The sequence below is a fragment of the Pristiophorus japonicus genome, unplaced genomic scaffold (assembly GCF_044704955.1).
Source record: "Pristiophorus japonicus isolate sPriJap1 unplaced genomic scaffold, sPriJap1.hap1 HAP1_SCAFFOLD_1085, whole genome shotgun sequence".
Lineage (NCBI taxonomy): Eukaryota > Metazoa > Chordata > Chondrichthyes > Pristiophoridae > Pristiophorus > Pristiophorus japonicus.
Genome location: NW_027250740.1, coordinates 88,910 through 106,709, shown reverse-complemented (window position 1 = coordinate 106,709; position 17,800 = coordinate 88,910). Strand labels below are relative to the sequence as shown.

The 17,800-nt window shown below is 53.0% G+C and overlaps 1 protein-coding gene across 1 annotated transcript; it reads right to left on the bottom strand.

Annotated features, from left to right (window-relative positions):
• Window positions 1-5,380: 5,380 nt before the first annotated feature.
• LOC139241454 (ATP synthase F(0) complex subunit C3, mitochondrial-like) lies at window positions 5,381-17,630 on the bottom strand. Its single transcript, XM_070870014.1, has 5 exons — window positions 17,566-17,630; window positions 17,196-17,318; window positions 14,855-14,932; window positions 8,579-8,766; window positions 5,381-5,720 (listed from the first exon to the last, which is right to left on the bottom strand). The coding sequence occupies exons 2-5, from the start codon at window positions 17,235-17,237 to the stop codon at window positions 5,606-5,608; spliced, it is 423 nt and encodes a 140-aa protein (XP_070726115.1). The 5' UTR covers window positions 17,238-17,318; window positions 17,566-17,630; the 3' UTR covers window positions 5,381-5,605.
• Window positions 17,631-17,800: the final 170 nt, after the last annotated feature.

Genomic DNA, 17,800 nt, shown 5'->3' with positions numbered 1-17,800 from the left:
CGGGTCATTATCACATCGCTGTGTGTGGGAGCTTGCTGTGCGCAAATTGGCGTTTCCCACATTACAACAGTGAGCGCACTCCAAAAGTACTTCATTGGCTGTAAAGCGCTTTGGACTCTGGGGGAAAGACGGGACACGAGATCGGCCAGGAAAGCACAGATGAGATCGACAATCAACCGTGATCTTACTGAACGAGAAGAAACACTTGGAAAGTAAGTTCCTAATTTACACGTTTAACTCCATCGGGACAGAATCCAGTGTCGGTTGTCCCAGTTACACTGTGATTACCATCAGCATTCATAGCCTCCTGTTACTGCTAGCCCCGGGAGTGTGTGATGGGACAGTGTAGAGGGAGCTTTACTCTGTATCTAACCCCCTGTACCTGCCCTGGGAGTGTGTGATGGGACAGTGTAGAGGGAGCTTTACTCTGTATCTAACCCCCTGTACCTGCCCTGCGAGTGTTTGATGGGGACAGTGTAGAGGGAGCTTTACTCTGTATCTAACCCCCTGTACCTGCCCTGGGAGTGTTTGATGGGACAGTGTAGAGGGAGCTTTACTCTGTATCTAACCCCCTGTACCTGCCCTGGGAGTGTTTGATGGGACAGTGTAGAGGGAGCTTTACTCTGTATCTAACCCCCTGTACCTGCCTGGGAGTGTTTGATGGGACAGTGTAGAGGGAGCTTTACTCTGTATCTAACCCCCTGTACCTGCCTGGGAGTGTTTGATGGGACAGTGTAGAGGGAGCTTTACTCTGTATCTAACCCCCTGTACCTGCCCTGGGAGTGTTTGATGGGGCAGTGTAGAGGGAGCTTTACTCTGTATCTAACCCCATGCTGTACCTGCCCTGGGAGTGTTTGATGGGACAGTGTCGAGGGAGCTTTACTCTGTATCTAACCCCCTGTACCTGCCCTGGGAGTGTCTGATGGGACAGTGTAGATGGAGCTTTACTCTGTATCTAACCCCCTGTACCTGCCCTGGGAGTGTTTGATGGGACTGTGTAGAGGGAGCTTTACTCTGCATCTAACCCCCTGTACCTGCCCTGGGAGTGTTTGATGGGACAGTGTAGAGGGAGCTTTACTCTGTATCTAACCCACTGTACCTGCCCTGGGAGTGTTTGATGGGACAGTGTAGAGGGAGCTTTACTCTGTATCTAACCCCGTGCTGTACCTGCCCTGGGAGTGTTTGATGGGACAGTGTAGAGGGAGCTTTACTCTGTATCTAACCCCCTGTACCTGCCCTGGGAGTGTTTGATGGGACTGTGTAGAGGGAGCTTTACTCTGTATCTAACCCCCTGTACCTGCCCTGGGAGTGTTTGATGGGACAGTGTAGAGGGTGCTTTACTCTGTATCTAACCCCGTGCTGTACCTGCCCTGGGAGTGTTTAATGGGACAGTGTAGAAGGAGCTTTACTCTGTATCTAACCCCCTATACCTGCCATGGGAGTGTTTGATGGGACAGTGTAGAGGGAGCTTTACTCTGTATCTAACCCCCTGCACCTGCCCTGGGAGTGTTTGATGGGGCAGTGTAGAGGGAGATTTACTCTGTATCTAACCCCGTGCTGTACCTGCCATGGGAGTGTTTGATGGGACAGTGTAGAGGGAGCTTTACTCTGTATCTAACACCCTGTACCTGCCCTGGGAGTGTTTGATGGGACAGTGTAGAGGGAGATTTACTCTGTATCTAACCCCCTGTACCTGCCCTGGGAGTGTTTGATGGGACAGTGTAGAGGGAGCTTTACTCTGTATCTAACCCCCTGTACCTGCCCTGGGAGTGTTTGATGGGACAGTGTAGAGGGAGCTTTACTCTGTATCTAACCCCCTGTACCTGCCCTGGGAGTGTTTGATGGGACAGTGTAGAGGGAGCTTTACTCTGTATCTAACCCCCTGTACCTGCCCTGGGAGTGTTTGATGGGACAGTGTAGAGGGAGCTTTACTCTGTATCTAACCCCCTGTACCTGCCCTGGGAGTGTTTCTCTGACTCTCTCTGGCCAGAATCTCTCTCGTTGTGTCTCATCCATTCAATATATTTTGCTTCCTGTCCCGATCATTGTTCCTTCGGTCTGTTTGCCAGTTTGCAGAATTTGCTTTTCCAGGGTTGATCATTTGGATCAGGACTTGCCTTCGGCACAGCTGCCGACAGACACAAGCCCCAGGCAGCCTGTCGGGCTGAAACACAGGCCCCGACGTTTAATGGGGATTAAAATTAAACACCCCTCCCCCACCTCAGCTCATCCGCTGCTGAAACCCTCATCCGTGCCCCCGTTACCTCTAGACTTGACTATTCCAACGCACTCCTGGCCGGCCTCCCACATTCTACCCGACGTAAACTCGAGGTGATCCAAAACTCGGCTGCCCCCGTGTCCAAACTCTCACCCAGTCCCACTCACCCATCACCCCCTGTGCTCACTGCCCCCGTGTCCAAACTCACACCCAGTCCCACTCACCCATCACCCCCTGTGCTCACTGACCGTGTCCTAACTCACACCCAGTCCCACTCACCCATCACCCCCTGTGCTCACTGCCCCCGTGTCCAAACTCACACCCAGTCCCACTCACCCATCACCCCCTGTGCTCACTGACCGTGTCCTAACTCACACCCAGTCCCACTCACCCATCACCCCCTGTGCTCACTGCCCCCGTGTCCAAACTCACACCCAGTCCCGCTCACCCATCACCCCCTGTGCTCACTGCCCCCGTGTCCTAACTCACACCCAGTCCCACTCACCCATCACCCCCTGTGCTCACTGACCCCGTGTCCTAACTCGCACCCAGTCCCGCTCACCCATCACCCCCTGTGCTCACTGACCCCGTGTCCTAACTCGCACCCAGTCCCGCTCACCCATCACCCCCTGTGCTCACTGACCCCGTGTCCTAACTCGCACCGAGTCCCACTCACCCATCACCCCCTGTGCTCACTGACCCCGTGTCCTAACTCGCACCGAGTCCCACTCACCCATCACCCCTGTTCTCACTGTCCCCGTGTCCTAACTCGCACCGAGTCCCGCTCACCCATCGCCCCCTGTGCTCACTGACCGTGTCCGAACTCACACCCAGTCCCACTCACCCATCACCCCCTGTGCTCACTGACCCGTGTCCTAACTCGCATCCAGTCCCACTCACCCATCACCCCCTGTGCTCACTGCCCATCGTGTCCTAGCTCGCACCGAGTCCCGCTCACCCATCACCCCCTGTGCTCACTGCCCCGTGTCCTAACTCACACCGAGTCCCACTCACCCATCACCCCCTGTGCTCACTGACCCCGTGTCCAAACTCACACCGAGTCCCACTCACCCATCACCCCCTGTGCTCACTGACCTCCATTGGCTCCCAGTTAAGCAACGCCTCGATTTCAAAATTCTCATCCTTGTTTACAAATCCCTCCATAGCCTCCTTGCCCCCTCCCTATCTCTGTAACCCCCTCCAGCCCCTCCCTATCTCTGTAACCCCCTCCAGCCCCTACCTATCTCTGTAACCCCCTACACACCTCATCTCTGTAACCTCCTCCAGCCTCTACACCCCTCCCTATCTCTGTAACCTCCTCCAGCCCCTACACCCCTCCCTATCTCTGTAACCTCCTCCAGCCCCTACACCCCTCCCTATCTCTGTAACCTCCTCCAGCCCCTACACCCCTCCCTATCTCTGTAACCCCCTCCAGCCCCACAACCCCCCCCAAGATCTCTGCACTCCTCTGATTCTGCCCTCCTGACCATCCCTGATTATAATCGCTCCACCATCGGTGGCCGTGCCTTCTGTTGCCTGGGCCCCAAGCTCTGGAACTCCCTCCCTAAACCTCTCCACCTCTCTCTCCTTCAAGACGCTCGTTAAAAACTTCCCTCTGTGACCAAACTTTTGCTCACTTGCCTGTAATTTCTCTTTCTGTGGCTCAGTGTCAAACTCTTAAAAATTAATCTCGCAACACTCCCGTGAAACACCATGGGGCGTTTCACTAAGTTAAGGTGTAAGACGCGCAGGGCCACATTGTCCGCATGGTTCCCCCCCAGACACGAGACTCCCCAAAGCGAGCGCTCTACTCGGAACTCCTTCACGACAAGCGAGCCAAAGGTGGGCAGAGGAAACGTTACAAGGGACCACCCTCAAAGCCTCCCTGATAAAGTGCAACATCCCCACCGACACCTGGGAGTCCCTGGGCCCAAAGACCAGTCCGCCCTAAGTGGAGGGAGTGCATCCGGGAGGGCGCTGAGCACCTCGAGTCTCGTCGCCGAGAGCGTGCAGAAACCAAGCGCAGGCAGCGGAAGGAGCGTGCGGCAAACCAGTCCCACCCTCCCCTTCCCTCAACGTCTATCTGTCCCACCTGTGACAGGGACTGTGGTTCCCGTATTGGGCTGTTCAGCCACCTCAGGACTCGTGTTTAGAGTGGGAGCAAGTCTTCCTCGATTCCGAGGGACTGAACGATGATGATGTTGTCGGCTTTGAGGGTGGTCCCTTGTCACGTTTCCTCTGCCCACCTTTGGCCCGTTTGCCCGTGAAGGAGTTCCGAGTAGAGCGCTTGCTTTGGGGAGTCTCGTGTCTGGGGGACCATGTGGACAATGTGGCCCTGCCCAGCGGAGCTGGTCGAGTGTGGTCAGTGCTTCGATGCTGGGGATGTTGGGCCGGGTCGAGGACGCTAACGTTGGTGCGTCTGTCCTCCCGGGGGATTTGCAGGATCTTGCGGAGACAGCGTTGGTGGTATTTCTCCAGCGACTTGAGGTGTCTGCTGTACATGGTCCGTGTCTCTGAGCCATACAGGAGGGCGGGTATCACTACAGCCCTGTAGACCATGAGCTGGGGGTGAGATACCTACTGTACATGGTCCATGTCTCTGGGCCATACAGGAGGGCGGGTATCACTACAGCCCTGTAGACCATGAGCTGGGGGTGAGATACCTACTGTACATGGTCCATGTCTCTGAGCCATACAGGAGGGCGGGTATCACTACAGCCCTGTAGACCATGAGCTGGGGGTGAGATACCTACTGTACATGGTCCATGTCTCTGAGCCACACAGGAGGGCGGGTATCACTGCAGCCCTGTAGACCATGAGCTGGGGTGAGGTGTCTACTGTACATGGTCCATGTCTCTGAGCCATACAGCAGGGCGGGTATCACTACAGCCCTGTAGACCGTGAGCTGGGGGTGAGATACCTACTGTACATGGTCCGTGTCTCTGGGCCATACAGGAGGGTGGGTATCACTACAGCCCTGTAGACCATGAGCTGGGGGTGAGGTGTCTACTGTACATGGTCCGTGTCTCTGAGCCACACAGGAGGGCGGGTATCACTACAGCCCTGTAGACCACGAGCTATCGACATTGCATGTAACAAGTGACGATTGTAATTGTTGCCTCCCGTAAACGGGTTGAGCAGGAGTTTTTAAAAAAAAAAAGCTTATTTATTCAAAGTAAGATTTATTGAAGATGTCTCCACAATTATATATTTTTTATTTTCCCCGGCTTCGATTCAGTCACCCACACACCAAACCCTTCGGTAAATTTACATCAGAGTTTAAACTGCCCACCCTTTCGAGCTCTCCGCCCGGCCAGGTTCCAGTCACGAGACACGGACAGACAGGAGAGAGCGAGGGGGGAAGATATGACTCCCTCCGTCTCGTCCTCACATGGCGAACAGGATGAGAAATGCGACCATCAAGCAGAAGAGGCCCATCGCCTCGGACAGAGCAAAGCCCAAGATCGCGTAGGAGAACAGTTGTTGTTTCAGCGACGGGTTCCTGCAGGACACAGAGGCAGCGATCAGCTTCAAATAACCCGTTACAGGCAACATAAAATTCATTGAAAGTTGGCACAGCAGGCGGTGAAGAAGGCAAATGGCATGCTGGCCTTCATAGCGAGGGGATTTGAGTACAGGAGCAGGGAGGTCTTACTGCAGTTGTACAGGGCCTTGGTGAGGGTCTAGTGAGAAGGAGGAACTGAGGGACATCCTCATTAGTCAAGAAATGGTGTTGGGGAAATTGATTGGATTGAAGGCCGATAAATCCCCGGGGCTTGATAGCCTCCATCCCACAGTCCTGAAGGAAGTGGCCCTAGAAATAGTGGATGCATTGGTGATCATTTTCCAACAGTCTTGTCGACTCTGGATCAGTTCCTATGGACTGGAGGGTAGCTAATGTAACACCACTTTTTAAAAAGGGAGGGAGAGAGAAAACAGGTAATTATCGACCGGTCAGCCTGACATCAGTAGTGGGGAAAGTGTTGGAATCTATTATTAAGGATGAAATAGCAGCGCATTTGGAAAGCAGTGACAGGATCGGTCCAAGTCAGCATGGATTTATGAAAGGGAAATCATGCTTGACAAATCTTCTGGAATTTTTTGAGGATGTAACTAGTAGAGAGGACAAGGGAGAACCAGTGGATGTGGTGTATTTGGACTTTCAAAAGGCTTTTGATAAGGTCCCACACAAGAGATTAGTGTGCAAAATTAAAGCACATGGTATTGGGGTAATGTACTGACGTGGATAGAGAACTGCTTGGCAGACAGGAAGCAGAGAGTCGTGATAAACGGGTCCTTTTCAGAATGGCAGGCAGTGACTAGTGGAGTGCCGCAGGGCTCAGTGCTGGGACCCCAGCTATTTACACTATACATTAACGATTTAGACGAAGGAATTGAGTGTAATATCTCCAAGTTTGCAGATGACTCTAAGCTGGGTGGCGGTGTGAGCTGTGAGGGGGATGCTAAGAGGCTGCAGGGTGACTTGGACAGGTTAGGTGAGTGGGCAAATGCATGGCAGATGCAGTATAATGTGGATAAATGTGAGGTTATCCACTTTGGGGGCAAAAACAGGAAGGCAGAATATTATCTGAATGGTGACAGATTAGGAAAAGGGGAGGTGCAACGAGACCTGGGTGTCATGGTACATCAGTCATTGAAGGTTGGCATGCAGGTACAGCAGGCGGTGAAGAAGGCAAATGGTATGTTGGCCTTCATAGCGAGGGGATTTGAGTATAGGAGCAGGGAGGTCTTACTGCAGTTGTACAGGGCCTTGGTGAGACCACACCTGGAATATTGTGTTCAGTTTTGGTCTCCTAATCTGAGGAAGGACATTCTTGCTATTGAGGGAGTGCAGCGAAGGTTCACCAGACTGATTCCCGGGATGGCAGGACTAACATATGAAGAAAGACTGGATTGACCAGGCTTATATTCACTGGAGTTTAGAAGAATGAGAGGGGATCTCATAGAAACATATAAAATTCTGACGGGATTGGACAGGTTAGATGCAGGAAGAATGTTCCCGATGTTGGGGAAGTCCAGAACCAGGGGTCACACAGTCTAAGGATAAGGGGTAAACCATTTAGGACCGAGATGAGGAGAAACTTCTTCACTCAGAGAATTGTGAACCTGTGGAATTCTCTATCACAGAGAGTTGTTGAGGCCAGTTCGTTGGACATATTCAAAAGGCCCTTATGGCTAAAGGGATCAGGGGGTATGGAGAGAAAGCAGGAATGAGGTACTGAGGGAATGATCAGCCATGATCATATTGAATGGTGGTGCAGGCTCGAAGGGCCGAATGGCCTCCTCCTGCACCTATTTTCTATGTTTCGAAAAGTTTACTGCACAAGATAAAAGTTCACGGGGTTGGGGGTAATATATTAGCCTGGATAGAGGATTGGCTAACTAACAGAGAACAGAGAGTCAGGATAAATGGATCATTTTCGGGTTGGCAATCAGTAACTGGTGGGGTGTCACAGGGATCAGTGCTGGGTCCCCAACTATTTACAATCTATATTAACCACTTGGAAGAAGGGACTGAGTGTAACGTAGACAAGTTTGCTGACGATACAAAGATGGGAGGAAAAGCAATGTGTGAGGAGGACACAAAAAATCTGCAAAAGGACACAGACAGGCTCAGTGAGTGGGCAAAAATTTGTCAGATGGAGTATAATGTTGGAAAGTGTGAGGTCATGCACTTTGGCAGAAAAAAATCAAAGAGCAAATTATTATTTAAATGGAGAAAGATTGCAAAGTGCCGCAGTACAGCGGGATCTGTAATTATCTGCAAGTATAACGCACCACAAGAAAGAGGAATGGGCCATTCGGCCCCTCGAGCCTGCTCCGCCATTTAATACGACCATGGCTGATCCGATCATGGACTCAGCTCCACTTCCCCGCCCGCTCCCCATAACCCTTCACTCCCTTATCGCTCAAAAATCTGTCTATCTCCGCCTTAAATATATTCAATGTCCCAGCCTCCGACAGTGCGGCACTCCCTCAGTACTGCCCCTCCGACAGTACGGCACTCCCTCAGTACTGCCCCTCCGACAGTGCGGCACTCCCTCAGTACTGCCCCTCCGACAGTGCGGGGCTCCCTCAGTACTGCCCCTCCGACAGTGCGGCACTCCCTCAGTACTGCCCCTCCGACAGTGCGGCACTCCCTCAGTACTGCCCCTCCGACAGTGCGGCACTCCCTCAGTACTGCCCCTCCGACAGTGCGGCACTCCCTCAGTACTGCCCCTCCGACAGTGCGGCGCTCCCTCAGTACTGCCCCTCCGACAGTGCGGGGCTCCCTCAGTACTGCCCCTCCGACAGTACGGCGCTCCCTCAGTACTGCCCCTCCGACAGTGCGGCACTCACCTGGCGTATCCAATGATGAGGCTCCCAAACACAGTCCCGATCCCGGCCCCCGATCCAGCCACTCCGACTGTGGCCGCACCAGCCCCGATGAACTTGGCCGCTGTGTCGATGTCTCGGCTCAGGGCGCTGGTCTGGAAATCTCGGCGCATCACCGGGGGCAGGGCTGTGACTATTCCGGCCGGGGCATCCTGTGGGGCAGGGGCAGAGAGAGAGAGGCAGAGAGAGAGAGAGAGAGAGGCAGAGAGAGAGAGAGAGAGAGAGAGAGCGAGCGAGAGAGAGCGAGCGAGAGAGTGAGAGAGAGAGAGAGAGAGAGAGAGAGAGAGAGAGAGAGAGAGAGAGAGAGAGAGAGAGACAGAGAGAGACAGAGAGAGAGAGACACACAGAGAGAGAGAGACAGAGACAGAGAGCGAGAGAGACACAGAGACAGAGAGCGAGAGAGACACAGCGAGAGAGAGACAGACAGACGTTAGATGAGATCCAAATTAGATACCAGAGCACAATTGGAAAATCTCTTGAGTTATGTGTTCCCGAACATCGCTGACAAAAACAGGGAAGTTCAGCCCCTCGAGCCTGTTACATTAGGAACAGGAGGAGGCCATTCAGCCCCTCGAGCCTGTTACATTAGGGACAGGAGGAGGCCATTCAGCCCCTCGAGCCTGTTACATTAGGGACAGGAGGAGGCCATTCAGCCCCTCGAGCCTGTTACATTAGGAACAGGAGGAGGCCATTCAGCCCCTCGAGCCTGTTACATTAGGAACAGGAGGAGGCCGTTCAGCCCCTCGAGTCTGTTACATTAGGAACAGGAGGAGGCCATTCAGCCCCTCGAGTCTGTTACATTAGGGACAGGAGGAGGCCATTCAGCCCCTCGAGCCTGTTACATTAGGAACAGGAGGAGGCCATTCAGCCCCTCGAGCCTGTTACATTAGGAACAGGAGGCCATTCAGCCCCTCGAGCCTGTTACATTAGGAACAGGAGGAGGCCATTCAGCCCCTCGAACCTGTTACATTAGGAACAGGAGGAGGCCATTCAGCCCCTCGAGCCTGTTACATTAGGAACAGGAGGCCATTCAGCCCCTCGAGCCTGTTACATTAGGAACAGGAGGAGGCCATTCAGCCCCTCGAACCTGTTACATTAGGAACAGGAGGCCATTCAGCCCCTCGAGCCTGTTACATTAGGAACAGGAGGCCATTCAGCCCCTCGAGCCTGTTACATTAGGAACAGGAGGAGGCCATTCAGCCCCTCGAGCCTGTTACATTAGGAACAGGAGGCCATTCAGCCCCTCGAACCTGTTACATTAGGAACAGGAGGAGGCCATTCAGCCCCTCGAGCCTGTTACATTAGGAACAGGAGGCCATTCAGCCCCTCGAGCCTGTTACATTAGAAACAGGAGGAGGCCATTCAGCCCCTCGAGCCTGTTACATTAGGAACAGGAGACGACCATTCAGCCCCTCGAGCCTGTTACATTAGGAACAGGAGACGACCATTCAGCCTCTCGAGTCTGTTACATTAGGAACAGGAGGAGACCATTCAGCCCCTCGAGCCTGTTACATTAGGGACAGGAGGAGGCCATTCAGCCCCTCGAGCCTGTTACATTAGGGACAGGAGGAGGCCATTCAGCCCCTCGAGCCTGTTACATTAGGAACAGGAGGAGGCCATTCAGCCCCTCGAGCCTGTTACATTAGGAACAGGAGGAGGCCGTTCAGCCCCTCGAGTCTGTTACATTAGGGACAGGAGGAGGCCATTCAGCCCCTCGAGCCTGTTACATTAGGAACAGGAGGAGGCCATTCAGCCCCTCGAGCCTGTTACATTAGGAACAGGAGGCCATTCAGCCCCTCGAGCCTGTTACATTAGGAACAGGAGGAGGCCATTCAGCCCCTCGAACCTGTTACATTAGGAACAGGAGGAGGCCATTCAGCCCCTCGAGCCTGTTACATTAGGAACAGGAGGAGGCCATTCAGCCCCTCGAGCCTGTTACATTAGGAACAGGAGGAGGCCATTCAGCCTCTCGAGCCTGTTACATTAGGAACAGGAGGAGACCGTTCAGCCCCTCGAGCCTGTTACATTAGGAACAGGAGGAGGCCATTCAGCCCCTCGAGCCTGTTACATTAGGAACAGGAGGAGGCCATTCAGCCCCTCGAGCCTGTTACATTAGGAACAGGAGGAGGCCATTCAGCCCCTCGAGCCTGTTACATTAGGAACAGGAGGAGGCCATTCAGCCCCTCGAGCCTGTTACATTAGGAACAGGAGGAGGCCATTCAGCCCCTCGAGTCTGTTACATTAGGGACAGGAGGAGGCCATTCAGCCCCTCGAGCCTGTTACATTAGGAACAGGAGGAGGCCATTCAGCCCCTCGAGCCTGTTACATTAGGAACAGGAGGCCATTCAGCCCCTCGAGCCTGTTACATTAGGAACAGGAGGAGGCCATTCAGCCCCTCGAACCTGTTACATTAGGAACAGGAGGAGGCCATTCAGCCCCTCGAGCCTGTTACATTAGGAACAGGAGGCCATTCAGCCCCTCGAGCCTGTTACATTAGGAACAGGAGGAGGCCATTCAGCCCCTCGAACCTGTTACATTAGGAACAGGAGGCCATTCAGCCCCTCGAGCCTGTTACATTAGGAACAGGAGGCCATTCAGCCCCTCGAGCCTGTTACATTAGGAACAGGAGGAGGCCATTCAGCCCCTCGAGCCTGTTACATTAGGAACAGGAGGCCATTCAGCCCCTCGAACCTGTTACATTAGGAACAGGAGGAGGCCATTCAGCCCCTCGAGCCTGTTACATTAGGAACAGGAGGCCATTCAGCCCCTCGAGCCTGTTACATTAGAAACAGGAGGAGGCCATTCAGCCCCTCGAGCCTGTTACATTAGGAACAGGAGACGACCATTCAGCCCCTCGAGCCTGTTACATTAGGAACAGGAGACGACCATTCAGCCTCTCGAGTCTGTTACATTAGGAACAGGAGGAGACCATTCAGCCCCTCGAGCCTGTTACATTAGGGACAGGAGGAGGCCATTCAGCCCCTCGAGCCTGTTACATTAGGGACAGGAGGAGGCCATTCAGCCCCTCGAGCCTGTTACATTAGGAACAGGAGGAGGCCATTCAGCCCCTCGAGCCTGTTACATTAGGAACAGGAGGAGGCCGTTCAGCCCCTCGAGTCTGTTACATTAGGAACAGGAGGAGGCCATTCAGCCCCTCGAGTCTGTTACATTAGGGACAGGAGGAGGCCATTCAGCCCCTCGAGCCTGTTACATTAGGAACAGGAGGAGGCCATTCAGCCCCTCGAGCCTGTTACATTAGGAACAGGAGGCCATTCAGCCCCTCGAGCCTGTTACATTAGGAACAGGAGGAGGCCATTCAGCCCCTCGAACCTGTTACATTAGGAACAGGAGGAGGCCATTCAGCCCCTCGAGCCTGTTACATTAGGAACAGGAGGCCATTCAGCCCCTCGAGCCTGTTACATTAGGAACAGGAGGAGGCCATTCAGCCCCTCGAACCTGTTACATTAGGAACAGGAGGCCATTCAGCCCCTCGAGCCTGTTACATTAGGAACAGGAGGCCATTCAGCCCCTCGAGCCTGTTACATTAGGAACAGGAGGAGGCCATTCAGCCCCTCGAGCCTGTTACATTAGGAACAGGAGGCCATTCAGCCCCTCGAACCTGTTACATTAGGAACAGGAGGAGGCCATTCAGCCCCTCGAGCCTGTTACATTAGGAACAGGAGGCCATTCAGCCCCTCGAGCCTGTTACATTAGAAACAGGAGGAGGCCATTCAGCCCCTCGAGCCTGTTACATTAGGAACAGGAGACGACCATTCAGCCCCTCGAGCCTGTTACATTAGGAACAGGAGACGACCATTCAGCCTCTCGAGTCTGTTACATTAGGAACAGGAGGAGACCATTCAGCCCCTCGAGCCTGTTACATTAGGAACAGGAGGAGACCATTCAGCCCCTCGAGTCTGTTACATTAGGAACAGGAGGAGGCCATTCAGCCCCTCGAGCCTGTTACATTAGGAACAGGAGGAGGCCATTCAGCCCCTCGAGCCTGTTACATTAGGAACAGGAGGAGGCCATTCAGCCCCTCGAACCTGTTACATTAGGAACAGGAGGAGGCCATTCAGCCCCTCGAGCCTGTTACATTAGGAACAGGAGGCCATTCAGCCCCTCGAGCCTGTTACATTAGGAACAGGAGGAGGCCATTCAGCCCCTCGAGCCTGTTACATTAGAAACAGGAGGAGGCCATTCAGCCCCTCGAGCCTGTTACATTAGGTACAGGAGGAGGCCGTTCAGCCCCTCGAGCCTGTTACATTAGGAACAGGAGGAGGCCATTCAGCCCCTCGAGCCTGTTCCACTATTCAATGAGATCACGGTTGATCTGAACCTTAACTCAATCTACCCGCCTTGGTTCCGTAACCCTTAATACCCTGACCCAATAAATCTCCACCGATCTCGGTTTTGAAAGATCGGATTGAGTCCTGGCCTGCACAGCTTTATTGGGGAAGAGAGTTCGAGATTCCCACTGCCCCTTTGTGTGAAAGTGTTTCCCGACAGCATCCCTTGAACGCCCTGGCCCTAATGTTAAGGTGACCCCCTTGTTAGGGACTGCCCCCAGCAGAGGGAACAGTTTCACTCTCTCTGTACCTCGCCCTTCGAAAACACCGCGGTTAAATAATTCCACAACACTCCTAACTCAAGAAAACCCGAAGTTGGCCAAATTGAGGGGGACAATTTAAATAACTCCTGCTTAAATTGTGTTAATACCTTGGTTAGGCCACAGCTGGAGTACTGCGTGCAGTTCTGGTCACATTACAGGAAGGATGTGATCGCACTGGAGAGGGTACAGAGGAGATTTACCAGGATGTTGCACTGGAGAGGGTACAGAGGAGATTTACCAGGATGTTGCACTGGAGAGGGTACAGAGGAGATTTACCAGGATGTTGCACTGGAGAGGGTACAGAGGAGATTTACCAGGATGTTGCACTGGAGAGGGTACAGAGGAGATTTACCAGGATGTGATCGCACTGGAGAGGGTACAGAGGAGATTTACCAGGATGTTGCACTGGAGAGGGTACAGAGGAGATTTACCAGGATATGATCGCACTGGAGAGGGTACAGAGGAGATTTACCAGGATGTTGCACTGGAGAGAGTACAGAGGAGATTTACCAGGATGTTGCACTGGAGAGAGTACAGAGGAGATTTACCAGGATGTTGCACTGGAGAGGGTACAGAGGAGATTTACCAGGATGTTGCACTGGAGAGGGTACAGAGGAGATTTACCAGGATGTTGCACTGGAGAGGGTACAGAGGAGATTTACCAGGATGTTGCACTGGAGAGGGTACAGAGGAGATTTACCAGGATGTTGCACTGGAGAGGGTACAGAGGAGATTTACCAGGATGTTGCACTGGAGAGGGTACAGAGGAGATTTACCAGGATGTTGCACTGGAGAGGGTACAGAGGAGATTTACCAGGATGTTGCACTGGACTGGTCAATTTTGGCGATGAGGAAAGATTGGATAGGCTGGGGTTGTTCTCATTGGAACAGAGGAGGTTGAGAGGAGACCTCATTGAGGTGTACAGAATATTGAGGGTCCTGGACATCGTGGATAGTAAGGGTCTATTTCCATTGGTGGAGGGGTCTATTACGAGGGGGCATAGTTTTAAGGTGGTTGGTGGAAGGTTTAGAGGGGATTTGAGGGGGGCTTCTTTACACAGAGGGTTGTGGGGATCTGGAACTCGCTGCCTGGAAGAGTGGTGGTTGCAGAAACCCTCACCACTTTTAAGAGATGGTTGGATGGGCACTTAAAGTGCAGTAACCTGCAGGGTTACAGACCTAGAGCTGGTCATTGGGATTAGACTGGATGGCCTTTTGTTGGACGGTGCAGATATAACGGTAAGTACTGCAGGGAATCGAATACGGCCAGGGTGATCTCCTGGACTAGTGTCGATCGCCTGGACGGGCCGGAGAGGAATTGTCCCAGATTTTATTCTCCCTAAATTGGCCTGGGTATTTAATGGGGTTTTGGCCTCTCCCAGGAGAGGGTGGAGTGTGGAATGTTTCAGTATCAGGGGGTGTCGCAGTTGTGTGAGGCGGACTGGTCGGCCCTTACGGCTAAAGGGATCAGGGGGTATGGAGAGAAAGCAGGAATGATCAGCCATGATCTTATTGAATGGTGGTGCAGGCTAGAAGGGCCGAATGGCCTACTCCTGCACCTATTTTCTCTGTCTCTACCTTTGCCGTTCTCGCCGGTAAATCCCGTACGTCGCGAAATCCCGACTCACCTGCTGCTTCCCGGATTCTGGTCGGCTGAGAGTGAACACCGACAGTGGTTGGTAATGCAACCGAGAACTGCAGCGAGCCTGGAACACACACAAAGCACGTTAGGCACGAACATAATCGGAGCAGGAGCCGGCCATTCGGCCCCTCGAGCTGGCTCCCAGTCCCACTCACCCATCACCCCCTGTGCTCACTGCCCCCGTGTCCTAACTCACACCCAGTCCCACTCACCCATCACCCCCTGTGCTCACTGTCCCTGTGTCCTAACTCACACCCAGTCCCGCTCACCCATCACCCCCTGTGCTCACTGACCCCGTGTCCTAACTCACACCGAGTCCCACTCACCCATCACCCCCTGTGCTCACTGACCCCGTGTCCTAACTCACACCCAGTCCCACTCACCCATCACCCCCTGTGCTCACTGTCCCTGTGTCCTAACTCACACCCAGTCCCACTCACCCATCACCCCCTGTGCTCACTGCCCCCGTGTCCTAACTCACACCCAGTCCCACTCACCCATCACCCCCTGTGCTCACTGACCCCGTGTCCTAACTCGCACCGAGTCCCACTCACCCATCACCCCCTGTGCTCACTGTCCCTGTGTCCTAACTCGCACCAAGTCCCACTCACCCATCACCCCCTGTGCTCACTGACCCCGTGTCCTAACTCACACCCAGTCCCACTCACCCATCACCCCCTGTGCTCACTGCCCCGTGTCCTAACTCGCATCGAGTCCCACTCACCCATCACCCCCTGTGCTCACTGACCTACATTGGCTCCCGGTTAAACAACGCCTCGATTTCAAATTTCTCCATCCTTGTTTACAAATCCCTCCATGGCCCCCACCCCCTCCCTATCTCTGTAACCTCCTCCAGCCCCTACACCCCTCCCTATCTCTGTAACCTCCTCCAGCCCCTACACCCCTCCCTATCTCTGTAACCTCCTCCAGCCCCTACACCCCCTCCGTATCTCTGTAACCTCCTCCAGCCCCTACACCCCTCTCTATCTCTGTAACCTCCTCCAGCCCCTACACCCCTCCCTATCTCTGTAACCTCCTCCAGCCCCTACACCCCTCCCTATCTCTGTAACCTCCTCCAGCCCCTACACCCCTCCCTATCTCTGTAACCTCCTCCAGCCCCTACACCCCTCCTTATCTCTGTAACCTCCTCCAGCCCCTACACCCCTCCCTATCTCTGTAACCTCCTCCAGCCCCTACACCCCTCCCTATCTCTGTAACCCACTCCAGCCCCAAACTCTGGAACTCCCTCCCTAAACCTCTCTCTCCTCCTTCAAGACGCTCCTTAAAACCCACCTCTGACCAAGGTCACCTGCCCTAATGTCTCCTTGTGTGGCTCGGGGTCAAATTTATGTTTTGTCCAATAACCCTCCTGCGAATCGCCATGCAATGGTTCACTGCATTATAGTCCGCTGTATTATTATACACAACTTATTATTGCAATTATAAATGCATCGCTCCGCGATAATTTACAAGTTAAACTGTAATCCTTTTAATAAAAACAGCAAAAGTTTTGCGACAAACTGGTCACGATATTAAAAGTTTGCAAACTGCATTTAAGTTAAACCCCCTCTCCCCCGATTGCAATGCAGCAAATGAACATCTGTGCAATGATCCACAATTTTAAAATTAGAATTCTTTCGTGAAAAGTTGCAGATTTGAGCGGATTTAACAACCCAATTTAAAATGCACTGGATTCCAGTTTGCAAAGTGCCTTCCAGTGAATGCCCTGCCTGCATTGCAACAGATGCACCTCTCTCCAGTATGATTTACAAGTTTAATTGTATATTTTTAATACAAAGTGACAAATTGTGGAAAAATTACGAATGGGTGCAGATTTAAAATGCATTGAGTGCCAGTTTGCAAAGTGCCTTCCAGTGAATGCCCTGCCTGCATTGCAACAGATGCACATCTCTCCAGTATGATTTACAAGTTTAATTGTATATTTTTAATACAAATAGTGACAAATTTTGTGGAAAAATTATAAATGGGTGCAGATTTAAAATGCATTGAGTGCCGGTTTGCAAAGTGCCTTCCAGTGAATGCCCTGCCTGCATTGCAACTGATGCACAGCTCTCCAGAATGATTTACAAGTTTAATTGTATATTTTTAATACAAATAATGACAAATTTTGTGGAAAAATTATAAATGGGTGCAGTTTTAAAATGCATTGAGTGCCGGTTTGCAAAGTCGGTTTCAGTGAATGCCCTGCCTGCATTGCAACAGATGCAAACCCTCCTGCCTTGCATTGAGGTCTGGTTTGGCCCAGAGGTCACTCCCTTCCTTTTTTCCTCCATCCTCCACTTTCACATTCTCCCTCTCCTTCTTACCAAAGTGCTGGGTGTGCAGACGAACTTGGCGCAGGCGAACATGGCTGGAGCTCCGGGAGGCCGTGCAGAAAAAAAAATTTGCAAAGAAGCGACCAAAAAAAAAATGGACCAATCTTCCAGTTCCTGTTAAGAGAGGGCAGACAAAATGGCGGACAGGGTTAGCTGGGGGAAGGGCTCTCAAGACATATTGCCCGATCATCGGCGCTGGCGAAGGGCGGCAGACGCCGACAACCGCGCCAAAAGACGGCCGGGGCGATGGCCGACACGATCCGAGGGGAACGGGGGCCGGGCGGAGGGGGGAAGGAGGCGGATGGAGACCGATTGCAGGCGCTCCCCCCCCTCTCCCGCCAGCCATGACAGCGATACTCACCGGGCAGCAGCAAGAGGAGGCAGGGCGGACCGCGCAGGCGCACCGCGGCTCCCTCAGGCCACGCCCACTTCTTAAAGGCACAGGCCGCTTTTTAATTTAAAAAAAAGAGGCCACAGCCTTAAAGGCGCAGGGCAAACTTTTTCCTCAACTTTTTTCACCCAATTTTTTCCTGTTTTCTCCAAATTTTTCCAATTTTTTCCCGACTTTCCCCACTGCATCCCCACTTTGCTGCATC